The sequence below is a fragment of the Lepisosteus oculatus genome, chromosome 19 (genome assembly GCF_040954835.1).
Source record: "Lepisosteus oculatus isolate fLepOcu1 chromosome 19, fLepOcu1.hap2, whole genome shotgun sequence".
NCBI lineage: Eukaryota > Metazoa > Chordata > Actinopteri > Semionotiformes > Lepisosteidae > Lepisosteus > Lepisosteus oculatus.
This window is the reverse complement of record NC_090714.1, coordinates 15,594,467-15,607,434: the sequence shown is the minus strand read 5'-3', so window position 1 is coordinate 15,607,434 and position 12,968 is coordinate 15,594,467. Positions and strand designations below refer to the sequence as shown.

The 12,968-nt window shown below is 51.2% G+C and overlaps 1 protein-coding gene across 4 annotated transcripts in view; it reads right to left on the bottom strand.

Moving 5' to 3' along the window:
• Positions 1-12,968, bottom strand: part of snx29 (sorting nexin 29) — a 108,712-nt gene that overhangs the window by 90,982 nt on the left and 4,762 nt on the right. For all 4 annotated transcript variants that reach the window (XR_011182745.1, XM_015360196.2, XM_015360197.2 and 1 more), the window contains exons 5-11: positions 8,557-8,737; positions 7,805-7,875; positions 7,153-7,407; positions 6,103-6,436; positions 5,749-5,867; positions 5,385-5,466; positions 5,178-5,254 (exon numbers count right to left, since the gene is read on the bottom strand). Coding sequence is in view for 3 of the 4 variants with exons in the window: in XM_015360196.2 (XP_015215682.2) it covers positions 5,178-5,254; positions 5,385-5,466; positions 5,749-5,867; positions 6,103-6,436; positions 7,153-7,407; positions 7,805-7,875; positions 8,557-8,737 (1,119 nt within the window). In the remaining variant the exon portion in view is untranslated. The remainder of the gene's footprint in view (positions 1-5,177; positions 5,255-5,384; positions 5,467-5,748; positions 5,868-6,102; positions 6,437-7,152; positions 7,408-7,804; positions 7,876-8,556; positions 8,738-12,968) is intronic.

Genomic DNA, 12,968 nt, shown 5'->3' with positions numbered 1-12,968 from the left:
CTGGAGTCACAAGAACCCAATCGTGTCCCAGAATACAGAAGAACCTTTCGGAAAAGACTACGCAACATTGCTGTCAGAAACAGAAGAAAGGAAACTGACGTTTCTTTCTTTTTTATTTTAATGCTACCTATTGCCATATTCATTTTAACAAAGAAAACCCATCACTGTGTGAAACTGAGCTCTCGCACATTCAAAAGAATAATAAAAAGAGTTGTGTGACTTACAGCCATCCTTTTCTTTCACATCACAGTTCATGAAAAACACTCTTTCAAACACTGCTAAACACAATCTCACACTCCAGCCCACTTACTGGGCTTTACTTGAAATCACATGCAATACAGGTGTCAAAGGTTCTGACTGTTCAGAAGACTTATTTTCAAGCACAGTCTTGGCAAAACAAATGGTCCCATCTGCGATCCACAAAATTGCAGCAGAGTTGTTTTTCAGAACAAGATAATTTAAAGAAGACGTCCCTTTAATTGAATAAAAAGTCCAATTCCATAAATAATTTAATTAATTGCTAAGTTTAATGCTTCTACAGCAGTTTGTGAGATTCTGGCACTGTGTCCACCTGTCTGTCTGGTTATGTGTGCACAAGTGTCCAGGTTTCTAGGAATGACTGTGCATGTGGACAGGTATTTCTATTAATGTGAGAGTCAGATCTTACAAAGTGTGTCCACAAAGAAACAGCCTCTGTGAGGACCACTGAGGAGGTCATCACAAGACAACTTATTTTATACACCAAACAGCATCTTTCGTGTCTCAGTGTGTCTGACTGCTTGCTTCAGGTCTGTTGTCACCCCATGCAGAGCTTTGTTATCAGGGGAGTGTGGAGCAGTGAAGAAGCAGACTAAGAGACAGTGAGAAGACCTTACAAATGGTGATTCAGCACCGCGTATGTGTGTGTGAGCCTGCAGCTGTGTCTGTGGGTCTGCATGGCTGTCTGGGCGTGTGAGAGTGTGTGGCCATGAGGCTATGGGTAGCAGGCTTGCCTGCAGGTTCCAGCAGGTGAGTCCATCTGGAGATGGGTCAGACCCCAGGCCTGCGATGATTAATGACACAGGGTTTCTCTGCTTCGCTCCCTGCACACATGGCCCCCTGCTGCCCTCCCAGGTCTGTAATATGGCACTCTGAAGGGCTCGCACTTCACAGAGCTGGCCTGCTGGGGGGTCTCATCCAACTGGCTTTTGTCTTTTACCACAAGTTGCACTTTTTTCACCGCTTCTAGAGGTAGAGCAGGTAGAATTCATGCTATCCCACTCGAAAGAGACCAGAGACCAGACAAAGGTGGATCTGATTTCTCCCCATCTTTGGTACCACAGTCTTACTTACTGAGAATCAAAAGCATCTGCTTACTTGTAACAGCAAAATATTCACAAAGGTACAGGGAAAATAACAACGCCATTTTTGCAGGCGATGTGTAGACGTCTTTATGAACAGACACAAGTAAAGCCGTTTTTCTGATGAGCATTGCTCACCAACAGGGCTGATCAGCACCTGATCTACTATGATCGTCACAAGCTGAAGGCTGGTGAAAAGCACCCTGAGCCACTCCACCACAAGCAGAAATCTGTATGTGTTCAAAGCCTGCTTTGCACCAAGCTGCAGGACCAGTTACTCCTAGTGTTCCTGTTCACTGGTCTCTACGCCCCAGGAGAGCAGGACACTTCTCCCTTGAAGTGTAGGACATTCTTTTTGCATCATAATAATGTTTTGATTTAATCCATCAAAATGACACTAAAAGCATTTAATCAACAGTCATTAGCCACATCCTATTTTTCTGAAATAGTCCAGGCGCAGATGGAGTGATAACATTCTTCTTTTGCTCATTCATTTTGCAAATTAGAAGACCTTCTAAAAGAAAGTGCGATCCAGTTGTACTGGTGGCCTGTCTGGGTCATGGAGTGCAACAGCTTTTTGGTTTTGATTTCAGCCAGATCCGATCGAAGGAACAGCAGGCTTCAGTAGTTCAAATAAACGAGCTCTCCAGCTCCGCATCCACAGGGAACTTCAGACTTTAGGGCAGCAGGAATTCTGGCACAGAGCTTCCCGTCCCGATCTGTGCTTGTGACCCAGAACGTGAAAAACACAAGGAATTCTGCCAAGTCCGCGGGACTCGGAGAGATCCTGCTTTTAGTTCATCTGTATCTATCGATGGATCGACCAAAAATAAAAAAACTCCTTCACTCACGTTCTTCATTCGGCGAACAAGGCTCAAAGCGCGTCAAGGTCACAGCATGTGTCCGGCAAGCAACGCCTTTGTTTGTTTTTAATAGCCTTTTCTTACCAACTAGCATCCTATCACACTCAAACAACGAAATGGCTGCCCCCCCTCCCCATAGTGACACAGTACAAAGGCGATCCTGGAGATGAAAGGTAAGGGGGACCAGTTAAATTACAGCAACCCAAAGAACAGGCCTCCAGGAGAAATGAACCATGGGGTGTTCAAAAAAGCTTTTCACATTATAAGCCCATAACACTGAAAAGCAACAATGAGGAGAGAGCGTTTTTTTTATCATTATTATCCTTGTTTCTTTTCTCTCTCCTTTTAAATGACAGATGGAGTGCCTGGAGAGCTGTTAAACCTAAATTGAAGGTTTATGAGTGCCATTCGGAATTAGGTTCAGGAGGCGGCAGGGCGACTTGAATAACTGCACTGTAATGAAACAGAAACTCTCAGGGCAGCATCTGTGCCTGATGATGTACTTGGAGAAACCGCGACTCCTGGCCTTGCATTAGGTCTTTATGTTTTGAAGGAAAGACTCATCGGCGGAGCTAAAGTGCATCGCAGAGTAGATTCCTGCAAAATAATCTAATCTGAGCCGGTCACGTGCATTTGTCTTTCGTGTGGAATCATTCAGCTGCTAATCACTTTGAACCAGCTTTGCTGACCATCGCTGCGGCTATGGACGATGCATATTGCAGCGCACGAAACAAAAGCCTAGGGCTATCCTTGGGACCTCGGCATGCCATTCAGGGAAAGGATGGAGCATCACTCTGGGGAGGCCCAGGAATTTCCAACACAGCACGCCGGTGTGTTCCGAGAACAGCCAGAGAGCTAGCCCTCTTCCACGGCCTGTGGGCAGCAGGCTGAAGAACCAGCAGTCCTCAACAGCCTCAGGATTATGACAAGGGGGGCAGGTGAACCACGGACACAAGCCCAGACCCACACACGCGACAGTGCATGACGGGGCGCTATTTCTCCCGAGCGGGCCGTTTTTGTTTGCACATAAACTAATCTGACAAACTATTCCGGTTCACTTACTGAGCACAGGGGTTTTCAGCATCGCTCAGCACATCTCAAATAACACACGAAATTAAACCCCTGATTACACGGACATAATTCATTGCCGGTGGAGCAGCCCGCATGACACAACGACTCCAGTTGATTTCCAGAGGAACTGTCGCTTTGCATTCCAGTCCTCCCTCATCGTCGGCACCAGGAGAAGCACGAGGCCCCCACACCCAGGACTAGGCCGAGAAGACCTGTCTGTCCGAACATGAGGGCGGGACACCGAGCCAAAGCACTGTGGGAAACGAGGACGAGAGAGGGCTTCAGCCGCGGCCAGAAATAAGTCTGTATTGCCCACAGAGGAAACAAAAAGCCCTCTTGCTCAATTTCCCGGACTAGAAATCCCACTTTTAATTAAAACTATTTTATTAAATGTAGAACTCACTTCTCCCCACTCCAGTTCGTCCCGTTTGCTCTATTTCTCTCGCTCCCAGTCCGTGCTGGAGCACTCAGGCGATTCTAAAAGCAACAGCGCCCCCTACTGTGGATAAACAGCATGAGCTGAGATTGGGAAATTCTGCGCTCGCTGAACTCCAGGTTTTTCGGCCTGTGCTTTTTTTGTGCGTCTCTGGCCATTTGCGTTTACAGATGCAGTTTCAGATGGCTGCTGATTTGCATGACTCTGGGGGCTCATACCTGGATGTGATTACAATGGAGGAAGATTACAGCAAGGTTCAATGGTGCTTAAAACAGCCAACTGTGCCATTAAGTCAGGGACAGGGTGTAACTCCAGAACTCTTCTCTTCAAGGCTGCAATTAAAGCCCCAAATTCCCACAAGAAAAATTAGACGTTGAAAAATTTGAATTACAATTATGTTCTGGGAAGGAGCACTTCATCAAGGGACACTGTCACAGTTTTCACGATTCATCAGTCTCCTTGTGCAAGTGCAGGGAAATGAGTCAACTTTTTTCCTCCGAGGGCAAAAGTTCAGTTCCAGCATTACTGCACTGCAACCCACAGGACCACCTCTGTTTGTAGATGAAAGGCCTGCCCTGTTCAGGGACAGAGAGCAGCCGAACGAGCCACTCCGAGCTCTGGGTGTGCTGAAGCACACGCGCGACAGTTACTCGTCCGCGAGGGCAGGGCAGGGGAAAGCCGGCAGCTCGCGTCCACTCTGAGATCCCGGCAGAATCAGCTCATCCCACCCTACTGCATGAGCGCACAGCTAAAAATAACCTCCAGAAACAAAAAGGCACTAAAATAGATCGAGAAACGTGTGCGGTTTTGTTCTAACATCTGTAACCCCCCACCAGCCCCCTCCCCTCCTTCCTTCCCCGGAAACTGGCAGTTCTGCCTCATTTTCAGATCAATACAGAGAAAATCAACACAGCTGGCTGAGCCTCCAATTAATCCGCCTGGATCCGCCAATTAACCGCAGGGGGACAGAGCGCTGTCATCCCCTCTCGCCAGGCACAGCCTGCCCAGCGCTATTAACGTCCACATCTGCTCCCGGCGCACAGCTGATCGCCAGCCCCGCTATCCGGGACGGTGCCCGCTCGCTGCCAGAGATTCGGCGGGCACGGCCGGCCTGCACGGGGACCGAGGCCAGGGCTGCCCCCACTCTGGCGGCGACCCGGGAGAGCTCAGACCGCGCTCGTGACGGCGAGGGGATCGGACACGGGCTTGTCTGGCGTCGCCGAGCGCACAAGGCAGGTTATGCATCGCTGCATACAGAACATACTGCCCACATGCTGTAACACATTAAGCTTCAGGTTGCTGTGTTTTGCAGGCGATTTCATTTTGATGCCTCGTGCAAACATTCAGCAACAGGCTCTCTGAACACGACGCTACGCCGCGTGCGAGACTCACCGGGCTGGGAAGAGCCGTCACTAGGAGGGAGGAACGTGCAGGCGAGACCTGTCAGGAGAAGAGACGGCAACTTACCGACAGTCATGGACTCCGGCAGGACGGGGGAGCTGATGTTCAACGGGGTGCTCTGGGCCGCCGGGCTGGTGTCCGTGCTGGGTAGAGAGAAAGGGAGAGCGAGTTCAGCTATCGCCACAGGAACCCGCGGACAACAACCTCACCACGTGCGACCTTTGCTCTTCCCCGAGCCGTTAAGGGGGGGGGGGGGGGGGGGGGGTTACGCACCTGTACCCCAGCCGTGGTTCCGTCTGCGTCACCTCGCTCCTGCCAGTCACCTCCCGATACCCCCGAGTCTGCACCTCGCCCTCTGAAACGCACGCACAGGGCAGTTTGCACGGCGGATTTCTTTCGGGTCTCGCGCCCACCTCTCGTCTGGCAGATGCTGGATTCATTCCAGCAAACCCTAAAATCCCACCTCTCCCCACGCAACGCTCGCGTGCACACTCAAGGCATGGCTCACAAAGCAGCCCTGCACATGTCCCGACACCCACAGCTACACGCACACACGTCTGCGGGATGCCAGGGGTGGGAGTGATGAGTTTCGCGTCAAGCGCCTCCATAAGCTCAGCACACCCCGACCTTCACCTACCGGGCTGGGAGCAGGAGTCTGCGGAATCAACCGGGATGAGGATATCGGAGCCGTCGTTGTCGTTGATCACCTGCAGGGGGCTCCACGTGGACACACTGGACAGGCTTCCAACCAGAGGCCTGGAGACAACAGCCGTGGCAAAGGAGTTGCAGGACTGTGACTGAAATCGGCCCTGATGTTACATGCAAAACAGCTCCCCACCCTGTGCTGAACGCTTAGGAGAATCGCAGGAAAGAAATACAGAGAAAAGTGAGGAGCAAAGGCATCTCTGGGATGCAAAGCGAAGACGGCTTCTGTTCTATAAGCAGCAGGACCCGAGGAGCTCAGCGGCGATGAGGATCCGGAGTAACTCACTGCTCTCCATTGCCGCGCTCTTCCTCCACCTCCGGCCTGCTCCTCCCGTACAGGTCCTCCTCTTCCTCCTCTTCGTTGTCGATGCTCTTACTGTCGATGGGCTCCCCATTGGTGGTGTGGGGCCCCCCCCAGCCCCCCACCTCTCCGTCAGGTGCCCCGTTCTGCGTGGGCGGGGGGTCGCTGCCCTCCAAGGCCTCCTCCGAGCCGCCGGGGCCCCTGCCGGACCCCTTCCTCAACCTGCCGCCCCCTTCCCCCTCCTCCTCCTCGTCATCGTCGAAGGAGATTATGTGGGTCACCTTCTTCTTCCTCCGGCGCTCCTTCTTCAAACCTGAGTCTGGGCACGCCACAGGGGCAGAAGACAGGCCATTAGCCCTCAGGGTCAACAGAAGAAGCTCTTGCAGGTTTCAGCCTCCTTCACATCCTGGAAGCATGAACACTATAGAAGAAAAACACTGTGGAAGAGCTCCTACAAGCTCCTCCAGGAACACCAGACATAAACGCAGGACTGGAATGCCTCCTATAATTCAGAGTCAAACCCTGCTAAAAAAAGGGGAGAGATGCCGGCAGACGAATGCACCAAGATGATACGTTTCACATTATTGCTACTTCAGCTCGAGTGCAGACCTGTCACTTTGCGCACTCATGGTAGTTCCTGCTTTGCCGTGAGGGACTGCCAGAAAACACAAGTGAAAGCAGAGATGTGAAGTGGATCAAACAGACAATTCACTACTTCAAACACTTCATCGCTAGACCCACAGGAAAACCAAAGACAACGAGCAAAGAACTGTAACTCAGGCCACACACGTATACGTACACATACATACATCTCACATCTGTTTCATTACAGAAGTGAGAGTTTTATTACCAACCAGCTGTACTTTTTTTTTAGACTATAAAAAGACTACAAAAATGCACTCGGTTCCTGTTGTGCACAGAGACCCAGGGTAGACCCAGGCTAGCGAAAAGGCCCCACGCTGGATGAGGAGGAAAAGGCCTTCAGGTTCACTGGGTGCCCAAGGGCGTGGCAGTGGGCGCAGCTCCACGACCTACCTGCAGAGGCACTGCGGGGCAGAACGGGCAGGGGGTCGGAGAGGTGCTCGGCCCGGGGGCCGAACCCGGGCACCGCGGAGGTGGCCGTGCTGATCTCCCGCAGGAGGGTGCTGACGCCCTGGGCAGACTCCTTCCACAGGCTGCTCACGCCCTGCGTGGACTCGCGCAGCAGGTCCGAGACGGAGGGCGCGCCGCGGCTCTGCCCGTTCAGGTCCGTGTTGTCGATGTTGATGGCGAACAGGATGGAGTTCAGCCCTGCGCGGGTTTACAGCACACACGCGGCCTGTCAGAACCCGCGGCCCGTCCCCCCCGCTCTCCCGCAAAGCCCACTCGGAAATGAGGAAACTATGTGGGACTGCTTTTAAAAACAGAGAACGGCAGGAATATCTCTACACAAAGAGTGGTGGGAGCGTGCGACAAGCTGCGCAGCCCTGTTAATGAAGCCGATACTCTGGCTTCTGGCAGGGAACAGCAGGGTGAGATCCTGGGATTAATAAGCTTCTCAGTACAAAGAGGCTGGATGCACCGAACGGTCAGATTTCTTTTATGTTCTTATGTAAGTGAGGGTCGGTCAAGAAGAGCTCTCAAAGAGACACTGACATATTCTGCGCAGTAAAAGCTGTTTGACTAGCGTTAGCACTGAAGCTCTTACCTGCTGCCATAATGGGAAGCATACTCGCACGTTCCTCATCCATCAGGAAGGCCCAGTCTTCATAAAAGACACTAGAGAATGAAAATGGCACATTAAAACACAGACCACCTCTTTCTCAGCCTAAGAATCCAAAACAGGATTCAGGATAAGCGAGTAGAAACAGATTATCCCTAGGCACTTCCAAAGAAGCGTTTGTGTCAATCCACTGGCACGAACGAAAGGCTGAACACAGGCTCATCGGCATCCTGGTTCGAAATGTACTCCGCGCTCTTTCAGCATGAGAGGGTGGGAGCGGAAGACAGACGCCGCGGAACAACCCAGGGTAGGAAAGGGCTGGTCTGTCATTCCAGACGCTCAGTTCTCAACTGAGGGGTGGAAAAAAAAAACCCCGGCAAAGATGAGCAGCAGAATCATTGGGGGCAAATCAAATCCACCTAAATGCCCTGCACAAACACAGGGTCGTCAGGAAGGAGGAGTGGCTCAGCCGAGTAACGGATTCAAAAAGCTCTTATCCCTCCTGCAATCTTCTTCCTAAACAGTGGTAAATAGCTAACGTACCCCAGAGAAACAGTGTTAAATAGCTCCCGTACCCCCTGAGAAACAGTGCTAAATAGCTCTTGTATCCCTGCTGTACTGGCTTCGCTGTTGGCGAGTGTGCTGCTGTGTTGGGCTCTCCTCCCCTAAACCTAGAGCTGAATTCCGCCTCCAGGGCGGCGATCCGACTTCTCCTCCCGGGGAGGGGCGGGCAGTACCTGAGGCGCGCGCGGTCGGCCAGCAGGGCGTGGAGGTAGCGCTCCAGCGAGTGCTCGTTCAGGGCGCAGCGCAGCCAGGCCCGCCCCCGGCCCACCTCCGAGCTGATCTGCCGCAGGGCGTAGAAGCGCTGCAGCTCGTGCCGGTTCAGGTGCTCCTTCACGTACAGCCAGAAGGACAGCTCTGCAAACACAGGAGGAGATGCCAAGGAACTGAACCTCTTTAGTCTTGCATGCAGGGGACCGCGGCGAGATCGGCCCCCGAAAGACACTGATAAAGTCAAATTGTACTAAACAGCTTGGCCACCTCGCAGCCTGATCTTGGCCAGTATCGGAAAGCATGAGCCTTCAGGAAAACGAGGTTGCTGGGCAGGTGTTTGAATGCACCAGCAGATGGGCACTCTTTCCTCTAGCCCACCATTGACCAAACCAACTCTTCCTCAAGAAGGGGCGGCATTTCAGATCAAAGAGTTGCTAAACAATAGGGGCTTGTCAAACAGCATAAATATTACAATTGACCTGTGCTCTGCTCTGAAAAATACTCAGATGGGTTGCTGATGAAATCACGGTCTTCTGCTATTACCCAGGGATGAAACTAACCCTTTAATTTGCAGTGCAAGGCTGTTTCCCCTTGATATGCTATGATAGTGGGAAGCGAAAATGTCATTCCCAGTACCCTGCAGAGCACTGTCCAGACAGTACTGACTTCAGACGGGAGACACACAGTGTCAATCTCTTCATACATCCTTGAATCGTACTGCATAAAATAATTAAAGTGATGAGATTTCCATACAAGACCTGTAGGTCAAGGAAAAATCTAGCTCACCTCCAATAATGTGAGCTTAAACATGAACCTTCAGAGAAGCTTGAAAGCAAAAACATGTAAACAGGTCAAAACGCCTAAGATATTGCACTTCAAAATGCAGTCAATATGCCCCTTTGACAGCTAGCCAGCAATGCTGGCACTCTGCTCATATTACATAAGTCTTCTCTCAGCCTCAAAATATACAGCAGAACATAATGACTTTAAATTCTTTCAGGACTAGCCAGCCAAGACGTTTTTGACCACAAATTATGGTGCTGAGGATGTTTTACTGCAACAAAATCAAAGCGCGTCTCTGAGGCGAGCCGGACCCGAAGGCTGTTCACCTGCAGCTTGAAGTCGGAGCGAGGCAGCGTGTTCTTAGGCCACTGACTCAGCAAAAGTGCACCGCTGCCCCCTGGAGGGGGGGGGCAGGGGAGAATGGACTGCAGCCAAACCTTCATGGTCTATTTGTAACATTTGAGAGAAAAAAAATCCGTTTCGGAGGTTGTTTTTTCTTCTGTTTCGTGTAGATGCAAAACAGGAAGAACAGAAAAAAAAGAAGGAGGAAAAACTCAAGCCGTTCCACTTTTGCAAAGCCCGGTGTGGCCTGCTACTCAATACACAGCACAGCGCGTGTCTCTGGAGCACTGGCTGGGTTCTGACAGCCGGGGTGCGCAACGTCAGCTGCCTGCTGGCTTTTAATCAGTACAGTAACTGCGCTTAAGGTTCTCACCTTTGAAGACTTGCCCATTTTCCAAAACACGACTTTGGAAAACCCTCAAACTAATAACGCAAAGGCCGCAACGACACAAATGACTACAATCTGTTTACAAGGGTCTGCAAGGGTCTGAGATGTGGCGAGAAATGAGTCTGTCAACCGGCAGCCCCGTCACATCGGGTTAAGTTTGGCCCTTTATGCAGTAACCAGCTATGGGCGACAATGAATCAAGAGCACTCCCCCCTTCTATAAAAGGGTTTTTCTCTAGAACCAAAGGGACAGGCTTTTAGCAATTTCCCCCTTTTTGTCGAATCCACATGCCTTCATCTGCGCGCGTTTCGGTACTGAGCTTTCCCACGGTCCGAGGCCAGGGCCAGCACGGAGCTGAGGCTTTCTGGGGCGACACGTCAGCGGACCTGGCCTTTTAATGGAAAGGGCAGAGAAGAAGTCAAAGGCCGAGCTTTTTAATCCCGTCTTCATACTTTTTCCTACTTACCCCCTGGAACAAAGGTCCTAGTAGTTTCTATAGAGATTATCAGACTCGGACCTTATAGCATTTTAGCCTCGAGGGCCTGAGGTACAGAAGGCGGCCCTGCCCGAGTTTCACCATCTTGGTTTCTGAACGAACGGGTTTTTATTTTTTTACTGGGGTTTTTTTACTGCTGCCTCGTCAGATGTACAGCAGTTTTGAGGTTTTTTTTAGCTGTTTCTTCTCTTTTTGCTCCCCCTCCCCAGTGTTGTGTGTCGGAGCTCAGGTGTGGGAGAACGCAGCATGGCCCTGACGACCCCCTCCTGCCCCTCCCCAGGGAGCCACAGTAGAGACAGCAAGGGCAGGGCACCATGGGACTGTTCCTCCACTATTAAAGCAGATCAGGCTCAGCCATGGCTCTCTACTGGCCTATTACTGCTAGAGACCAAACTTCACGTTTCCTTCATGAAGGCAAAAATAGGCTAATACCTTAAACACATTTGAGCACATCAGTTTTACAAGGATTACGAAAACTGGGCGAGTGTGATTTAAACCTGATTTGGAAAACAAGCACTCTCAATCCGTACGTCTTGTGTCGTTTTTTCACTCTGTGTAAGCATGAAAGAGTTGACTCATTTCACTGTAGCTCTCAAAAAGCTTTGACCACTAAAGCCAAACTGGAAACCAGCTGTACCTAAATTGTCGGTATTTTTAATTTGAGGAACCTAATAAGACCAGTCCATCCCATTAGTAAGCTCTCATAAGAGGATAACCTAGTAGACCGAGTCACTAAACCCGTATTTCAAAATAATGGGCACTCCGCAAAACACACTTCTTTCATAGCATGCAGCACAACAAAGACACGTGAAAGCAGTGGAAAAAACAATCACCAAGAGACACTAAAACACAGCAGGGCACCATGAGTAAGTGCAGCACAGAAAGCTGACAGCGGAGCTGAAAGCAAGAAGCTGCACAGCAAGTCAGTGCAGAGGGAGATCGAGGACAGAAGCGCAGACATCTCACTTCTGCTATAGAACTTCCCCCATTCACAGCTCTGTCACACAGAAACTCCACAGAAGACATCGCAAACAACACATCAGTTGATGACTTCTCCACGCCACTGGAAAATTCCAATGACAAGGAAAGCTATTTAAAGACAGAGTGGGTTCTTTTCATACAGCTCAAAATCACAAGGCAGTGCAACGAGATTCAATTGTCACTTTATCTAGAATTCCTTATACATGGAGGTGCAAAATAAAATCTTAATTTGAAGGGGTTTCTTAAATTTCTGTCGGCTGCAGCATGGCAAAGCTCTTAGGGCCACACTCTCACAGCAGCGGGGTCCCGAGTTCCCGTCCAGTCTTGGACTTTCACACATTCCTGCTGTTCCTCACGGTTTCTGCTGCTGATCCCATTTCTCCCCGGACCCAGATCCCTGCTAGACAGGCCGGACTGGCCCACTGTGTGCTGTGCTGTGACGGATGGGTCATGACCTTTGCCCCTTGACCCTGAGCAGGGCAAACCGCTCACAGAGGCACTGTCCTGGCAGGGACTGCTGTGATGGCTCCTGAACGAACTGGGCAACAGGCCGACGCTGCCACAAGTTCTGGGATAGGGCATGCGACGTTTCACCCTTGTGCGGACCTGACTGCTGCTCTGTCTGTCTGTCTGGTGCTCGTCCTACGTCAGTGTCCCAGGGCTGTGCTTCTTCTCCCTTGCTCGCTCACAGAGGCTGCTGTAACGGTGTCACTCGGTCACCCCAGCACACAGCTGGCTTCAGCCCCGAGAGGAGTCCAGATGTGGTGCTAGGCTGAAGCCCCCCCTTGCCCTCACGGTACAGATGTGCTGAAGTAAAACAGGTATCTACCGCTCCACTGAAGAGAGTGGGGTGCTAAACCTGCTGTCCTGGTCAATGTCAATCCAGACTTTCCCAAACCTGCCTGAACTCCCCTCTATAACTGTGTGTAACTCCCACCTTCTGCAGGTGAGCTTCGCCACTCTCAGCTTGCAGCCCCTCAGTGAGCTCTTCAAGACACTCCAGGAAAAAAAGTACAGAAATATTTTGCATTCCTGCAACTACTAAACAGAGCTCATTTCCTGGGTTTCTGGGTGATACGCACTGGATGACATGTCTCCCCACTACTGGAGCTCCAGGCACGAGGCCACAGCACCTTCTTTCACCTCCGCTGTAACCACAGGCCAGTCAAACCGAGAAACCCTGCCCCTCCTCCTCGGCGGCAGACACCTGGCCCCGCTGGCAGGCAGGGGTCACCACCTGGCCAGCAGACTTGCTGAACAGCCAGTGAGAGGGCAGAGCAGGTCGCAGGTCAGCGGCCACGGTCACACCTTCAGTTATTACCAAACAAGCCCGCAGAGCGTGGCTTCCCACAGACGTCTGCCGAGTGGCTCGCTGTGTTCTGCTT